The sequence below is a fragment of the Melozone crissalis genome, unplaced genomic scaffold (assembly GCF_028551555.1).
Source record: "Melozone crissalis strain CALT ecotype California unplaced genomic scaffold, PUWL_Pcris_2 ptg000019l_1, whole genome shotgun sequence".
NCBI classification, from domain to species: Eukaryota; Metazoa; Chordata; class Aves; order Passeriformes; family Passerellidae; genus Melozone; species Melozone crissalis.
The window spans coordinates 13,867,410-13,885,421 of NW_026535797.1; the positions used below are offsets into that span (position 1 = coordinate 13,867,410).

Consider the following 18,012-nt stretch of genomic DNA (forward strand, 5'->3'; position numbering starts at 1 on the left):
CATAGCGATTGTGGTTAGATTTTATTGGTTTTTTGTTGGTTTTTATTTTGTTGGGTTTTTTTTTAAACTCATATAATTGTTATAATACAAAATATACAGACTGGAGATGCCAAGCAGGTTGTGGGTCACCATGCCCCGGGGCAGGGGGTCACACCATGCGACCTACAGCGTGAGGGGGGAGGCGGCAGGTGCTCCACATGGCAGCGAACAATGGGTACCCCAGAGAGCTGGGAGGAGGGAGAACAGGGCCAAGAGATGGAGGGGTAAGGCCCTCCCACCCGTAGGAGAAGGCAAGTGGGAGCTCAGCCCCACAGCAAACCTGGGAACAGGTCTGTGAGATGAACAGTGTGTTGAATGAACCTAAAAAACACATCATGTCTGCGAGATAAATAACGTGTCAAATGAGCCTAAAAAAATGTGATATCTGCAAGGGCTGAGACAGGGATGGTCCCCCTGGGAAGCAGCCCCATAGCTTTGGCTCAGAGCCCCAGGGGTTAAATTCTAATGTCTCCAGCCCCAGGGCCTCAGCTTGGGTCTGGCCCAGCATGGGTGTTGATCCCAGACAGCGCAGCTCAGGCCAGCCCAAACCACCCCTGGCCAAGGATACAGAGAGCGGAGCCACAGTCGGGGCTGCCAGGGCTGGGTACATTCCCAGTGCCTGTGAGGGGCTTCTGGAGTTGGCATGGGATCATTAGCCCATGGGCATCACTCTCCCAGCTATGACTTGGAGTGGTATGTGGGCAGGACAGGCCTGTCTGCACACACCCATCTGCAAGGAGCTGGTGGTGACAAAAACACCCAGGGTCTCCATCCCCAAGGTCTCCAGGTAGGCTCTCATACGGCCATGCTGGAAAAAGGAGAAGAGTCTCCCACCCCAAGGTGACCCTGCAGCCTGCCAGCAGCATGGCAGTGACTGCTGTCTAACCCCAGCCTCGAATTTCTCCTCCAGGAGCTGCCAGCTCAGCCATGTCACCAGCACAGGGCTATCCTGTGGGGACACCCCTCTGCCTCATTGCTCATTCCCCCATTCCCAGGGCAGCAGGTGGGCTCGGATGGGCCAGGGCACAGGAGCAGGGCAAGGTCAGCAGCAAGTGATGCCAGGCTGTGAGCCCTATGGGGCCAGAATGGCCACCAGACACCAGCCCATCTCCCTCTTCCACACATCCCTGTACCCTGGCTGTCACATCCTCAGGAAGGGTTGGAAAGGGTGTCTCTCCACTGGAGCCTCAAAGCGGATCCCTGGGGTCCCCATGTGCCAGCACCCCAAACCTGAGGGACAGAGGCTGAGGATGCAGCTCTCCCAGCCCTGCATCATCCATCCTGGGGGACAAGTGCCACAAGTCACTTTAGCCTTCACTCTGCCCCTGTCAGGAAGAGCCTTGTATTCTAACCGGGATCCCTGGGATCAGGGGATGCTCCCCATGGCTCACGCAGCAATGACCCCCAGGGCTGGTGTGGCTGCCTTCTCCAGGCACAGCCCTCTGCCCACCCACTGGCCCAGGACAGGGACGGTGCCCGGTGGCTCACAGTGGACACACCAGACATCTTCCCACAGCAGGGCACAGCCAGGGCAGGGGAGGAAGCCGAGGCACTGGCTGTGCCCACTGCAAGACTTTATTGGTTTCTAGACAGCATTGCTGGAGGATTTGGGCTGGAGCTGGGACTGGAGGCTCCTGGGGCTGGGGAGGATCAGGGTAGGCAAGCTGTGGCTGCACAGGGCGGTGTGCACAGGGAAAACCTCTACTGCAGCCTAAGGATGCATCTTTTCCACCGGGATTGAGTGCAGGGAGGTCCATCCAGGTGAAATTCTCATCCTGTGCCAGCCATGCCCATGCTCCAACATCTGGGAGCACCTGCTTGGGATTCCCCGAGGAAAGCAGAGCTGGGCCAGGGGAAAGGGAAGATCTCTGGACCGACTGCATCCCAGGGAAGGAAGGCCCCTTTCCATGGAGGTGTCTGTGCAGCCGGAGCAGGGGAGTCTCAAAGGAAAAGTCAAGAGAGAGAAGGAGGTTCTGGGCCCAGTGTCAGGAGAGCTCATCTGGAGGCAGGTCTGGGAGCTAAATCACGCTGTCGAAGAGCTGCATGGATCGCATGATGTTCTCATCCTGTCAGGAGCAGGTGGGAAGCAGGCAAGTTGGGCACAGAACAGCAATCTGGGCAGCTCCCCCAAACCTGGCTTTACCCTCATGGCAGCTCTGGCACATGGGACAAGAGCCCCAGGGATTACAGAGCCCTAGTGGGATCCATGGCTCTCCTCATCTGTACAAGGATACTGGCATGGGTACAGTTCCCAAAGGAGAGCTCCAGCCCTGCCCCTGGGAGCCCTGGCTTCACTCCCTCTCTGCAGGAAGGAAGCAGGAGGGACAAAGATCCCCAAGGAAGAGGGTGGTGACCTAGCTCAGGGAAGAGTTGCTGGTGACTTTACCTTCTGGCAGGACTCCAGGAACTCCTCGATTGTCACCACGCCATCCTTATTCCGGTCCATTTTCTGCAGACAAGCACAGCACAGGGGGGCATAGCAAAGACAGCCCCAGCCCTAGGGAGAACCTGGTACCCCCTGCCCAGGTCCCACAGGGGCTGGACACAGTGCACCCCTGGCCCCAGGCATGCCCAAGCACCAACAGGACCAGCACAGTCCTGCTTCATCCCCAGAGTGGGGTGTTTTCTACTGCACCCACTGCAGTTCTGTGCTGGAGCTCTGCTTCCTGAGGATGTACCCAGCTCACCTGGAAGAAGTTCTCCACGTGCTCCCGGGGTGCTTCCTCCCTCATGGCCGGGTAGGTGTATTTGCCCATCATGTCATAGATGGACTTCATGATGTCCAGCATTTCCTGATGGGAAGGGGAGCAGGGTTGCAGTGTCAACACAGGGCTCTGCCTCCACCTGGTCCCCAACCCACACCTTTTTCTTGATGCTCCTGAAGGACCTGTGGGGTGCTCAAATGTGTTTCTGCTGGCTCTGTGCACAGTGTGGGGCCATGTGTGCACGTGTATGTGCGACAGAGCCCCAAAGCTGCACACCACTCATCCACCTCCATCCCAGAGTCACACCAATGCTGTCCCTGCCAGGTGCAGACTTGCACTGGCCCCAGGGACCAGTCTGGACCCCCATCCCACCTCTTTGGTGATGCAGCCATCTTTGTTCAGGTCATAGAGGTTGAAGGCCCAGTTCAGGCGATCATCAATGGTGCCCCGCAGGATGGTGGACAGCCCAGACACAAAGTCCTGCAAGGATGGACAAGGCAGGCAAATGGGAGTTAGAGCCACAAAGGGCCTCAGAGACACAGGATACAGCCCTGCTCGATTCTCCTGCAGAGAGGAACTCAGCCCCAAAGCTGATATGCCCTGGGGCTGGGCTAACAAGGCGAAAAGTTGGGTATCAAAAAGAGTTGGGGGAGAAAAAATTGCTTAACACTGTACATTTCCCACACTACTCCCTTGGGTCACAGCAACCAAGAGGACAATGTGTTCAGTCTTGTGTGAACAAGACCCAGCCATGGGGTGTCTGCCAGTCTGGATCCCTACACAACCTTACCCAGAAAATACAGAAAGCCCCTTTTTTTTGCTTTGCATTAGTTTCTGTTGCTTCTGGGAATTTAATAAACTCCACTAGGCCTGCCAACTCTTCATCCATCTGCAATAACACTGCTGACCCCAGTCCATGGTCCCTGGAAGGCTGTGCTCTCCTTGCCCTGTTGCACCCCACCGCCCCCTCCCCAGCCACAGCTCACCTCAAAGCTGACGGAGCCGTCGTGGTCGGTGTCGAAGGCATTGAAGAGGAAGGTGGCATAGGTGCTGGAGTCTGCAGGGAGACAGACAGCATGAGGGGGTGCTGGGTGACCCTCTGCCCTGCAGAGGCACCCACGTGTATGGGGACAGGGATGGGGACGGGCACTCACCTCCTTGAGGGAAGAACTGTGAATAGATCTGCTTGAAGTTTTCTTCATTGACAATGCCACTTGGGCACTCCTGCCAGGGCAAGGTCACAGCGTCACTTCCACATTGCAAAAAGGGCTGAGCACCCCCTAAAAACCTGTGTCTGCCTTGCCTTGCCCTCCAGCCCTATGGACCTGGTGAGGTGGCTAGAAAAGCTGCTTAGAGCATCTCCCTGATTTTTTGGGTTGCACCCCTAACTGGAGGGGCTCTGAATCCCAGGCACCCAGGAAGGGGCTCTGTGCACCCAAGGAAACAGCACAGGATCAGGTCTCCCCACTGAGCTCCTTGGAGGTAAGATCAGGCTGTAGCCTTCCATAAACTCCAACCCCAAAAACTTTCACACACAAAGCAGTACCCCGAGGTGGACATGGCAGCAGAGGGGGGGGGCTATCAAAGCTGGTCAAGGAGTACTCACATTCTTGAAGCCTCGGTACAGGACCTGCAGCTCTTTGCGCGTGAACTTGGTCTGCTCCTGGAGCTGCTCCAGCCCCTCGGGGCGGTGGCAGACGGTGGAGAGCTCAAACTCATCCTCAACACTGTCTGCAAGGAACCCAGGGGAAGAGAGGGTGGCTGAGGCCAGCACTGTCCTGCCCTATCTTGTCATGCCAGGGGGCAGAGAGGCACCTTGCACAGCACACACTGTCCTCTCACACCTGCCCAGGTTGACACATTTTTGGGGTGCTCTGCTCAGCCACAGCTGGGTCTATGCCAGAAGAGGACACTCAGAGACACCCTGGGTTCAGACCAAATTGGGCAACAACCCCCCTCCAGTACAGCCCAGGCTGGGCACAAAAGAGGTGTGAAAACGCCCCAGTGCTGAAACCCTCCCTGCCTGCCCTTCTCCTCCCACCAGCACAGGCATCTGCCCAGTGGAGTTCAGACCCTTGATGTCCTGCAGCACCAGGGCTCACATCCAGCAGGAGAGTTGCCCCTCAGAACCCCCAGCCCCAAATGCCCCCCCCGCCCCAGCCTTTCCAGATTCTTTTCTACCCACTGTGCTCCCACCTTCCTTGACAGCTTCTCTCCATCACCTGCCAAGCTGCACAAGCCTGCCTGCAGCACCAGCACCCCGAAACCCCACTCAGCCAAGGGGGGCACACAGCAGGTACTCCCTCTTCGTGGGACGGCTCAGACCCTGCCCCTCCATACTCACCTTCTCCCAGGGGGGATTGGCTTGCACCGTGGAGCTGGGAGAGATCCTGACCAGGGGCTTGGACTCTCCAAGGAGCCAAGCACACCCAGTATAGGGGGTTAAGGGACTCTGCATTCACTCCCTGCTCAGCCTCTGTCATCGCCCCATCACACCCTCATCTCCAGACCGACCCTCAGCTTAGAGAAACAGCTCCCCACCCCTCAGACCAGTGCCGAGACGGCCCTGCTCCCTGAGCCAGCTCCCAAGCGGTCCTTGCCGCTGTGCATCCCGTGGGAGCTGTTCCAGGGAGACGAGCAGGGAGAAAACCAGCCTGTGAGCAGGTAACGACAGAGGTGGGTGCAGAACCCATGGGATCGGACCCCTCCAGGGCAGGGCTGATCCTGACAGCCAGGGCAGGGGAGAGGTGGAGGCGTCCCCTTCCCGCAGGCGGGGCCAGGGCGGAGAGCAGGCAGCAGCACCGCCGGGGACACACACACACAAAGGCAAGAAGAAGCACTTGCTTTCACTGAGCGAGGGGATGGATTTGGGCCGGCAGCAGGGCAGCAGTTTGAGGAATCGCTGCTTCAGCGCTTTTTTAGTTTGGACTGGCGGGTTGCCTGGAAGAAAGAAGGAGTCACCAAGCAGAAGAATTAACACAGCATCAGCCCCCGGTCCCGACGGGCAGCAGGGTTGGGCACCCGGCGCGGGGTGATCTGAGCAGAGGCAGCACATGCAGCGTGAGGCTGGAGGAGCAGGAAGGCAAAACCCAGCCCAGGCTGTGGTCGACCTTCCTGCTCAATCCCAGGACAAACCCAGCACTGGAGTATCCATCCTGCAGAAGGATGAGGACAACCCTGCTAGGCTACCCACCCAGCGCTTTTGTACACCCCCATCAAACCAGGGTGCCCTGGAGACTTCCAGGAGCCCAGAGAGTCAGGAAATGGCAGGGCCAGACTCTGTCCTTTAGCCTTGAGGACAATTACCTGCACCCTGGGGACCCTCTCGAGAGGCTCTGCAGGGAGGCAAGGTAGGATTAAGCCCAAGAAGCAGCCTGTGGCAGACAAGGGCTTTGCATCCTCGCTGAGCTCGGGCTGGGTTTGATCCTGCTGGCACCCAACGGCCGAAGGCAAAGCATGCACCAGACCCCCCATGCAGCCCAGACTGCAGCATGCACCCCCACCCCAGTGCAACACTGGGATCTGAGCCCAGGGAGCTGCTTTGAGACAGCCAGAAGGGGAACGGGGCTTTGCCTTGGCCAGGCTACAGGGCTGGGTGAGGGACTCCCCATGCCAGCCCATGGCCACTGCATCCAAGTCACCCTGCCTTAACAGTAGGTCCCCTCACTGTACTGACCCCACTGCCACCCCCTGCTCCCCCATTTGGACCCCAGTGGGTTCACCCAGCCCCATCTCTCCCAGCTGGGGTTGCCCCATGGCTGCAGACCCCCTTCCCTCCCTTCCCACAGTGCCTCAAGCCAGCAAATTCAGCGCAGAACTAATGCTGCAGGTGGGGAAAGGAGGAGGAGGAGGAGGAGGGGATGAAGGTCATGCTGGAGTCCTGCCTCCAAGGGGAGGCAGATACCAGCATGGGGACAAATGGGACAAAAGGTGCAAAGTCCCTTTCGGGCTCTGGTTTGTCACTGCTCCAAGCATCCTGTACATCTGCAAGCAGCAGATCACAACACCTACACATCCTGACCTCTGGTTTTGGGGCTGTTTCTCTAGGGGTCTAGCAAATGCTGCCAGAGAAGCCCCTTCTCAGCCTTGTGGGACTAAGCTGAGCCCCAGATGCCAGGAAAATGGTGTTGCATGGTATCCAGCTCCAAGACAGAGACATGGGTCTGCATCCAGCAGCCACTTCTAGGCAGGCTGGCCCCAAAGTGCCCACAAGCAGAACCTGGCACCCTCTGAACTCACACCAAGGCAGCTCCATCATTCTAGGGGATGGAGAATAGCTCCAGGAGGTCATGGATCCAGCAAGATATCACAAAAAGCCACTCAAAGAGGACAAATTGCCCCCAGGGATGTGGCATCCCCACCAGGGTGACAGTGAGCTGCAAACCTATAGGGTTGAACCAACACATCCCCTGGCATTTGTCAGGGGGTGACAGGGGCAAGGGTGAGGACCAGGGTCTTGGCACTGATAGAACAGCACAACCTGGCTCCTGTCTGCTCCAGGGTTTGCAGGCAGGTGAGGAAAGAGGACTTTTCTTTCCTAGAAGTAGGCATCAGTTGTACATAAACCATGATTTTGTCCCAGCTACCCTTCCAGGGCCTTAATTTGCAGAGGGAAAGGGAAATTGCACCTTTCAGCCTTCCAAGGATGCTCTGGGGCCAGGTCCCTCCAGCAGAGCTGAGCTGTGGGACAGACCTGACAGGCAGAAGTATCCCCTTTGCTAAGAGGGAAGGGACAGGGTGGGCAGAGCAACACCCAGTGCCAGCGTGAGGCACCCAGGAGGGAGCAGGGCAGGAGGGAAACCACACAGCGAGAGAGATGCAACAGAGAGTAAACTGTGGTTGGACTCACAGGGGCAGCAGGTATAGGCACGTGCAGTAGGTCAGGTCGGGTGCAAGTTACACTTTAGTTTGTTATAAAGAAGGAAAAAGAAAAAAATAAAGAACATGGGCGTTTTCTCAAGGAGGAAACCAAAGGGGGCCCGATTCCAGGGTCCCCAGGGCAGGGAGGGAGCACATTCAGCACATGCAGCTTAACAACAGGAGAGGGGTGACCAGGACTGGGGTTTTGCTGTCCTGGCTTTAGTGAACACAAGGGCTCTGCTGAGTAGGACACACCACCCTCTTTCTGTCCCCAGCATCCGAACCACAAGCAAGTCTGAGAGCTGCTCCTTGCTGGGAAACAGCTCTGCCCAAAGATGAGGAGCAGAGCGCAGCCATGTGCTGCCACTCTGGACACCAGGGACACTGCAGCACGGAGCCCTGTCCCTGCCAGCGACGGCTCCTTCTCCACCGTCCTGCAAGGGCGATCCAGCGGCCGGCACAGAGCAGGAGGGGCCGGCACAGAGCAGTGCTTTGTCTGCGGCGGGGGGGCTGCCGCGTTAAGGGGCTTGTCGCTTCCCAGGCATCGCTCTGCAGCTCGGCGGCTTCAAAACACACAAACACACACAAGCCGACACTCCATCCTTGAGTAGCACCAGAAGGGGAAGGGATTTCCCATCCCCACCTCCACACGCTGCTGAAATGAATCCCAAAGCCTGGCTCTACAGTGGGTAGATCCCTGCCCCCAGCAACGATTGCCATCAGGATGGCCACGGATCACTTTGTATGGAGCCACCAGCAGCTGATGTGTCCTTGGAGGCTGGGTCCAGCCAGTGCCACCATGCTGAGGGTTACCCAGTGCTGGGCTGATGCTCCCTTCCCATGGAGGACCCAAGAGGACAAGCAGGAGACAGAGCCAGTCAGGGGCATAACAATGTCCCTGCCTTCCCAGAGAGCCACAGCCACAGTGCCCTTCCAGTGACAGCTGGGTGGAGAGACCAACCCACCCCTCCCATAGCACCCTCCTGCTAGAATACACCCTCAATAACAAACCAACAGGCAGTGCCAAAACTTCCCCATCACTCTCAGTAACCTGTCAATAAATGCATGATCATGATGGGTGGAAAATGTGCATCCCACAACAAGACCTCCCCAGTGTCCCCAGCCCCAGCACCGTTCCAGGAGGGGAGCAGAGCACCAGCAGCCCACCAGCCATGCAGCATCACAGCCCCTGCTCGGCCCCGTGGGCAACACTGGGGCAGCTGGCAAGGCAGGAGGAGCTGCTATCCCAGGCTGATCTGAACCCAGCTGCCCCCAAAACCTGTGGCTGACAATCACCCCCGTGCAGGGTGCAGCCACAGCCTCGGGCAGTGCCATCAGCCACAGCTCTCTGGGGGCTGCCATGAGCTCAGCCCGAGGAAGAGTGAGTCTCCCCTGGAGAGGTCAGGATGTGTCCCACCAACAGCAGCTCTGCAAATGACCCTCATCAGTCAGCAATGCAGAGCCAAGTGTAGCAAAGGTGCCAGACAGTCATCCATCAGAGGAATGAAATCACAGCTGGCATCTCCCAGGGCCAAAGAGTCCCTGTCCTGGGGGTGGGACAGAGCTGGGAGCAGCAAAGCTGCCAAGCAAGCTGCAGTTTGTGGGACAGCAAAGGCTCAGGACCAGGATATTCCCTGGTGCCAGAGGGAGAAGCAGCTGCACAACCCTTGTGCTGACCAATGCCCAGGGGGTGCTGGCCATGGGCCAGAACGGGCCACAGAGTCAAGTGGGGCTGGGAGCACTGCTGTCCCCATTGCCATCCCCAGCCTGGGACGGTGCTCCCAGAGAGCCTGGCTGTGCCCAAAGGAGATGCTGCAGAATAATAAGTTCTTCAGACCACACCATGCACAAAATGTTGTGAGCAGGGAATGGGACAGGATACACATCCCAAGAGACAGTGGAGCTCAGGGGCTCCCCAAATGGAGCAGACAAAGCTGCAGGACAGGGACAGCCATATGCATCACCCTGCTGCAAACCCACACACAGGGACACATCCTGCCCCCATCAGCACCTCCTCTGGCAGCAGGAACCAGCACATCCAAGCTGCCAGAGGAGCTACCCAAAAAATGCCCCAGCAGAGCAGCAGCTCCTCTTGGCTGCAAGCAGTGAGTTCCACAAGAGAGCTGGGGTTCTGCATTTCCATCACCCAGATGCCATCCATACCCTCCACAGTAGGCACAGGGACAAAAAGTGGATGTGCTTCAGCCACACCCCAGCCAGATCCCAGGCAGCTCAGGGACATCCTCCATCAGAGGGAGGTTGAAAGCACCTCCTGAGCACAGCACCCTCCTCTTCACCCCTCTCTCTGCTCTACTACTAGTTGCTCCTCTGATCACTCCTGGCCACACACCTCCCATTCTGAAATTTGGCTATCCATGGGGATGTGATCTGCAGTCCCTTCATTTCACAGCATCCCCAGTGCCAGCAAGGAGGCAGAGGGGATGGAGGCAAAAAACCACATTCATGCAAAGTCTATTGGCAGCCCTTGTCTGAGCTGGGACTGTCTGTGGCACCGTTGAGCCAGAGGAAACAAGGCATCAGCACCATGCAGCTCCCTGCACTCCCACCCTCTCCAGGCACAACCAACAGGTGGTGTATCCATTGCTCTGACACATTTTGGGTCCCCTTCTTTAGCCACATCCAGCCCTGTCCTCAGTACCCACTTGCCAATCCAGGAAGGCCAACACCCAAAGCATCCTCATCCTTCCCCAACTCTGGCAAAGCCCACCAGGGAGGGCAAAGGGGCTCTCAGCTCTTTTCCCATGTTTTCCCCATAGCCACCAATTCCTGCAGCAGTGAGAATGCTTTGCCCTGCATGGTGCTGCCCCCCACATTCATGGCTCTTTTCTCCCAGTTCACAATTATCTCTTCAGCCCCAGTTACCTGCAGTGCTTTCCCCCATCATCTGACAAAGCCCAGCCCTCTGCATCCCATTGTCCTGAGACTCCAATAGCCGAGACAGTCTCCATCCCCCAGCACCCCACATGTCACTGCATCCCAGTGCCTCAAGACACAGATATCCCCCACCCTGAAGCTCCCAGACACCTTAAATTTCTAGCATCCTGCACCCAACACCACACATTCCAATGTACACAAGTATTCCCACCCAATATCCGAACACTCTGAAACACCCCCAGACACCCTCAATTCCCCAGTTCCCTACACCCTTTGCTGGAGTGCTGCCAAAAACCCCAATGCTCCCCCCACCAAAAAAAAAAACCGTAAACCACACTAAGCCTTCAGAAACTCCCCTAAGCACCCTGCAGCCCTTGGAATAGGAGGAGCACCTCCGCCACCACATCCCCATCTCCTTGCAGCCCCATCCCCATCCCTGTCCCCATCCCACCTCCCCTGGTCAGGTCGATGATGCCCAGAGCATGGAGTATCTTGAGGCTGGAGCAGAGCAGCAGGATGATGCCCACGGTTTGCAGCCCCTGCAGGTCCCAGGGTGCCTCAGCAAGCGCCATCCCCAGACACACAGCCCCAGCCGGCAGCTGCTCTGGCAGCAACAGACCCAGCAACGCAGGAGAGGGGAGGGCAGGGGAGGAGAGACCTGCCTTGGCCCTCCCTCTTCCTGCCCTGGCACCCTCTGGGGTCCCCCGGGGCACCCAGGCTGCAGAGAAGGAGAGCCCAAGGGACTTAGGGGTCGGCTCTCCTGCAGGGCACCCCTGCACTACACAGCCTGGCACAGGAACCCGCAAAGGGGTGCACAATGTGCATCAGTGGGTGCATGGAGGTGGAGGAGGCTCAGCCACACTGACTTCCACCCCAACAGCAGCTCGTGGTGGCACTGGAGCTGAGCAGTCTGCAGGGACCCTCGAGTTCATCACACACCACTGGGATCCTGCTGTCACCAGCCCGGGGAGCAGCTCCACTTAGGAAATCCCCTCTGCCCCATCACAAACCACCAAACTTCCCCCCAACAGTGTCCCCGCCTTGCATGGCACAAGTTCCCTGCCTTGGAGCTCAGCCTTGTCCACTGATCACCTCCACAGACATCTGTAACCCTCATCTCCTCCCTCTCCTTCTGCATCTCTGCACCAGCAAGTCAGCCACAGCCACAGCTGGGGCTCCAGACCTGGGTAGGGGTAGGTTGCTTGCTCCTGGAGAGAAATGTGCTCCACAGGGTGAAAATGTGCCCCAAAGGGTGTAAATGTGCCCCACAGGGCGCTGCCTGCAGGGAGGGCAGCACGTCAGGGACAGCCAGGGTGGGTGCTCCACACAGCCCACCCAGCAGGAGGGACTCCAGCCTGGCACCAGTGGTTATCAGAAAGTGGCTTTCAGCTGTCTGTGCATCTCTCACCTAACAGCTGCTTCTGATGTGGCCACCTCCTGCCCCAGGGCAGGCACCCATGGGGGAATGAGACATTCTCCTGTATCCCTGGCAGGGGATGCTGTAGCCAAGCGTGGATGGCACATCTGACATCCTGATATCGGCACTCCAGGGACCATGGACTCCACACTCCCTAGAGCCCAGTCCAGGGCACTTCTCTTCCCACCTTTGCCCAGTCCTGCGGTCTAATCCTGCCCCTCACAGGGGAGAGGTGAAGGACATCCCAATGAGCTTCCAAGCATCCTGCAGCCCAACACAACCTTGTGCTAGAGAGTCAAAGCCTCTCCCTCTGGACATGAAAGTTTCACCCTCCACCAACAGAGCAGGACTATAAAGAAGGGCAGTCTATTCTAGGCTCCTTTGCTTTCTACATTTCTTGATTTTTCTCACCTCCCTGTGGGCAAGTGATCCCTGGCCCCTCTGTCTGCTGGCTCAGAGCCCATCCCAGGACAGAGTGGGGGCCCTTTCCTATGTCCAGCTGGATCCCCTTCCTCCCCTCTCCAGGCACATCAGCAACAGTAAGAGCAAATCAGGCCAGAGGGAATTGGGAAGGAAGCAATGTGAAAAGTGATTAACACAAGGCCGGAGGGGGAAGAGATTCAACAAGCTAATTAGGTCTGGCTGGGCTGAGCAGGACATGTCACCACGCAGCAGCAGAGGCACAGGGTGCACGACAGGTACTGGGGACCTTGGGGAGCTCAGGGCTGCTGGGAGAGCCAAGCCTGCCCAGCCCTAGAGCCAGTGACAAACCTGCTAGCCCATGGAAGGGCAAGGGTTAAATCCAGTGCAGATGGGGAATGTCTGGTGCAGCCCAGCCCAGGGAACCCCAAACTTCCATCGGGAGTGCCTGCAGCTATCCTAGGCTGGATTTCAATGCTCCAACATCTACTGCCCTGCAGCAAGCTCACCCTGACCTCTGGGTCTGTCAGACCCACCAGGCTGGATCATACCCTGAGCCCAGGGACCAAAGCATCACACCCCAAAGGGCCACTCCCTCCTGCAGCCACGACACAGCACTCCTGCCAAAGAGGTTCCTGGAAAGCAGGAGGAACCAGGGCTTGGCACAGGACTTTGCTCTCACCAGCACCTTGGGGATGCTCCCTTTCTCCCCTCTCCAGAGGGACCCTCATCCTGAGCCCGCCATGAGGAGGGGTCCATTCTGCTCACTGCCACCACCCTCTGCCTGGCACCCTTCGGGGTGCTGGCGGCACCCAGGCATGCTGCTGCTCCCTCCTGTTTCTCCCACATTCGGGAAGGGTTTGGCACCCTCCCAGCCCTGCTTCTCTCTCCCTATCCTGAGCTCTACAGCAGCAGCAGCCCCCAGGGAAGGCAGAGGCCAGCACACCCTATGCTGGGGGCTCGCCAAGACACCCCCAGTCCTGCCTGTCCCCCAGCACGTACCCTGAACAGCCCAGGCAGGAACAGCCCTGGGCGGGCACCAATTATCCTGCCGACAGCAATCTGCCACTTCATTCAATATTAATCTGTGGCTGGGCTACGCGGGTGGCGCTCCCGCCTCCTCCCTCCCGCCACCCCTCCTCCCAGCCGGGACCGATTGCTCTGAGCTGAATTATTGATGCTGCACTTCAAGAGGCAAAATTGATAGTGTTTCTCTCCACCTGCCCCATCCTGAGCGCTCGGCCAAAGCGAGATCTCAGCAGAGGTCTGAGAGCCTCCTGCCTGGCTCTGCCAGGAGATCTTGGTGGCTGGGGACAGCCATGATGGCACTGGGCAGAGAGGGATGACACAGTCCATCATTGATTATCCAGCTGTAAACAACGTCAGTTTCAGCATTGATCACCTTGAAGATCCTGGAGCACAGTGCAATCACGGGGATGCTCCACTGCTGCTGCCAGACAGTGGCTGTGCCCGTGCCACCAAGGCTGTGGCAAGGTCCCCGGGTGCAGTGCCAAGCAGACAGGACAAGGGGTTGCAGACAGTCAGCACTTCTGTCCAAGCCCTTTTTCAGGGAAGTGCCAGCTCCAAATGAAGGATGGGGTCCTTGGGGCCTCATCCAGCTGAGTTTGGGAACCCAGCAAGCCTGGAGTTCCCCCAGGGTCTCATTGAAGATGCTCCCACTGAACCCTTCCCCCAGACTTAGAGGGGTTGGCTTGGTCCCCTCTGGAGCTGCTCCATTCCCAGCCCATCACTGCGGTGGCACAGCACAGCCTGGGCAGAGAAAGAGCAGCAGGAAGGGGAGCAGCAGGGATGGGGCAGGCAGGGCCTGGGCCAGCAGCTGGAGCAGGGAAGCACCACCAGCAGCATCGATGGCTCGGGAGCAGGGGCAGAGCCCCGTGTCCATTAGCAGACCCAAGCCATTAGTGTTTGGTTTCAGGCTCTTTGCAGTCTCTGGGCTGTCACTGTTGACCCAGCCATGGCTTGTAAACAACCCCTGGAGGGGACACAGTATTCACCAGCCCCAGACACTGCCTGGGACCTTCCCTGGAGAGCAAAATCCTACCTGCTGCCTCTCAAGTCAGAGGGAGCAGGAACCTATGCAAGAACACCTCACCTCCATGCCAAACCGCTGCCGCTCACACACAGGACTCCTTGTACAGTCCCCAGAGCTCAGCTCAACCTCTGCCAACTTCTGCCCCTTAAGCAACATTTCCCCCTCCTCTGGGCACCTTCAGGCAATGGGAGCAATTGCTGGCAATCCAGGGCACCTGGATCCCATTCCCACCCTCACAGCTGGGGCACATTTCCAGCCAAGCCAGAGGGAACTGCAGCTTCTCAGCATGGGAATGTGAGTGGGACAGGCATGGCCCTGTTCCTTCTGGAGGGGTGACAGGTGACCGGGACAAGGCTGGACACAGGACACCCCATCTCCAGCATCCTGCTCTGGCCCATGCTAGGGAAAAGTCACTTGCAGATGGACAAGGAGCGTGCCCCAGGAAACAGAGGAGCCACACAAGGCAAGCAGTGGCCCCTGCCTTGTGCAGAGCCCCTCTGCAGAGTCGCTGTAGGGGCTGGGGGCTGCAGGGGCTGGGGGCTCTCTCTCCACTCTTTCCACCACACCTGGGAGCTGCAGAACAGCTACAATCAGTGCCACCGATTTTGGGCCAAAGCTTCCAGCAGCTACACAGGGAAGCAAAAGCACTGGGAAGGGGAAAGCAGGGTCTGAGGGAGGAACCCCCAAATCACCAGGAGGAGGAGGGGGAATCCACCCTGGGCACAGTCAGCATGCCCTCCCCTGGCACTCACAAGGCAGGGTGTCTGACAGGTCAGCTCCTGCCTCAGTTTCCCTCCTGGTATGATCCACCTAGGAGTGCTGCTGCTGGAGCACAGGGACTTAGCAAGCAGTTAAATAGTAATGAGAACTTCCACCCACCTTTCCTGTCCTGCAATCAGCTTCCCAGGATCAGAGGGAGAGATCCCCCCATCTGTCCCCTCCCTCCCTATCCCTAGGCACAGCCATCCTGTAGGTGCAGCCTTGGGTGCTGTCTGCTTCACTGCTTGTGGAGGGGAGCATTCATCACTACACCCAGCCCGTGTGGCACCCAGTGCTGGAGAAGCACAGCAGAGTAACTCAGAGCACCACTGGACCAGGAAAACTGTGTCTCCTCCTCACCCTGTGCATGCCCCAATGCCAGGGGCCAGGCAGGCTGCAGCATCCTTCAGAGAGGTGTGTGTGGGCATGGGCAGGGGCTGGGGGACCCTTCACACAACCATCACCCCAGGAGCCCAGGGAGCACCCAGCCAAGCAAGCCTTGACCTTGCTCCCACCATGAACAAAGCAAAATCCCCTGGGTGGATCCAGACACTGCCAAGTGCCTCCCGTGCACAGCACTCAGCACCTCACACAGCCCATCCGCAGCTGGACAGTTCCCTCTGTGTCCCCCACCCTGCCCAAGGGCCACAGGGAGCCTTGGGGAGAGCCAGGAGCAGGAGCCCAGCATGCACCCATCCTGCGTGAGCCTGGCTGCTGTGCACACTGGTGCTGAGCCCAACACCTCACGTGCAGGGTGAGGTGACCATGGACTCTGGTCACACCTTGCTCCTGCGGAGGTGCTGTAAAACAGCCTGGTGCCCGCACACACGGTCACACACAGTCCCAGCCCCAGCATCCCAGCACACATCAAAGTCACCACCACACAGCAGACGCCTTGCCAGCCCGGTCTCCTCCCTGCATCCCCAGCCACTGGGACAGGCAGGATACTCTGCTCCTTGCATCCTACGCCCCTACAAGCCACCAGCGGACACCAGGACTCTCTGATGGATGCAGCAGCCTTGGAGCATCCTTGGGGGCAGCTCTGGACACCCAGCGCCTGCCCCTCGTGTCCCCGGAGGTGACAGCACCACCCACACCCGTTACCTTCCAAGGACACAGGCTCGAAGAGGCCAAATTGCTCCAGCACCTTGACGAAGAGGACCAAGACCACCAGCACTGCAATCATCTCAAGGCCTTCCAGGTTCATGGTGGGGGTGTCTCATGGCCCCTCACCCCTCCACCCCTCCCTACCACAGTCCTGGAGCCCCCTCACCCCAGCACCTCGCATCCCCAGGGACCAGGGCCTGTGTCCCTGGCGGGGTTCGGCTGTCACCCCCTACTCAGGGACAGCTGCCATCAGCCATGGGCGAGCGAGGGGTCAGCACAGGGCTGGGCAGGAGGCTCAGGGAGAGCCAGGCAGAGCAGGGCCGTGCCTGTGAGTGAGAGTGGAGAGAGGCCAAGGGGAGGGAGGCGTGGGGGGTGGCGGGGATGGGGGGGTCGGAGGGGGAAAGAAGGCATGCCCTCCCATTCCAATGACACCACCTCCATCGATTTGCTTAATGCAGTTGCTAAGGAAACGGGCCACAGATATTAAAAGGCACTCGGTTCCCAGGGGGGGACACGGGGAGGGGCAGGACGCTGGGCACTGGCAAAACATCCAGGATGGGGATGACTCAGGTTTGTCCTCTGTGCCCCAGACATGTGTCTGCCCCACGGGGAACAACTTGGCTAAACACCTCAATATCTCCCTCCTGGAGAGTGTCTGGGGCAACAATTCCATCTGCCCCATTTCTGAGCAGGCAGATGGGTCCACCTGTTTTGCTGGGAACACCAAGGGAAGATGGGGAGCAGGTCAGGGAGAACAGGCTGGGAGCAGATGCAGGATTCCCAGGACACTGCCAGACCCTCAAATGGTGCAGCAATAGCAGGAAAGGAGGAGAAGCAGGGGCTAGGGACCCAGCCAAGGTCACAGAGGAGCTGGAAACAGAGGGTGAATCTGTGCATCTGTGCCTCGAGCACACATCCACACACAGCCAACGGGGCTAAATGTAGCTCTGTTCTAACAGCATTCCAGCCCCTGCCTGGCTGTTTGATTACAAACACAGGGATCTCTGGGGATCCAGGTACCTGTGGTCACTGCCTATCACCAGAGCCCAGCACCCCTTGGGGTCTTCCCCATCGCTTCCCCCAGGGATGCCACCAGCACTGCCCATCTCCAGGCAGACGATTCCCATATGGCCCATGATGCAGGACCAGCCCTAACTCCAGCACTGGTGTGGTTAGCAGGGAGCAGGGCTGCCCCCTTGCCATTGCAGCCTCCCAGCTCACCCCAGGAGCAAGGCCAGCTGCCACAGGTGCGGTTGCCATATGGAGCAGACCCCGCGGCAAGAGCTCCCAGCAGGGCTGCCTCACCCCAATCTCCCAGGAACCCCCATCCCCAGCCCAGGAGGCTGCAGGTTTGTCCCTGGCAGGGGATGGGGAGGGCTGGTTTCTCAGTCCAGGTCACAGCACACCCTGGCTATCTCATGGCTCCATGCCACAGGGCTTGGCATTGCCTGCCCACCTGAGGCACGCTCCCAAGGCTGCTCTAACACCAGCAGAAGATGCCAGAGATGCATCAGAGGCATCTTGGGGAAAGAGCTGAAAGCCTTCCCTGGGGAAACATTCCCCAGGCTGGAAGTTTTCAGACCTCACATTTCCTTTTCTTGGAAAGAGCTGAGTTTCCAGGCACTGAGCCTGAATTTCATGTGTCGGCTTCCCAGTTTTGCCCTCCAGTCAATCCCTCAGGGCTGGAGGGGCACAGACCTGTTGCACACCTGCAGGAAGTTTCTCACTGATGCCAACTGTGTTTTTAAAGCCACTTT

The 18,012-nt window shown here is 58.4% G+C and overlaps 1 protein-coding gene across 3 annotated transcripts in view; it reads right to left on the bottom strand.

The window, feature by feature from the left end:
• Positions 1–1,540: 1,540 nt before the first annotated feature.
• KCNIP2 (potassium voltage-gated channel interacting protein 2) overlaps positions 1,541–18,012 on the bottom strand; it is a 42,375-nt gene continuing 25,903 nt past the window's right edge. The window contains exons 2-9 of one of the 3 annotated variants that reach the window (XM_054276542.1): positions 5,585–5,684; positions 4,351–4,471; positions 3,899–3,968; positions 3,731–3,801; positions 3,117–3,224; positions 2,727–2,831; positions 2,426–2,488; positions 1,541–2,105 (exon numbers count right to left, since the gene is read on the bottom strand). In XM_054276542.1, coding sequence (XP_054132517.1) covers positions 2,058–2,105; positions 2,426–2,488; positions 2,727–2,831; positions 3,117–3,224; positions 3,731–3,801; positions 3,899–3,968; positions 4,351–4,471; positions 5,585–5,684 — 686 coding nt within the window. In that variant the 3' untranslated portion in view covers positions 1,541–2,057. Of the gene's footprint in view, positions 2,106–2,425; positions 2,489–2,726; positions 2,832–3,116; positions 3,225–3,730; positions 3,802–3,898; positions 3,969–4,350; positions 4,476–5,584; positions 5,685–18,012 lie in introns of all 3 variants that reach the window. The other 2 variants (XM_054276541.1, XM_054276543.1) reach the window with 2 other exon arrangements.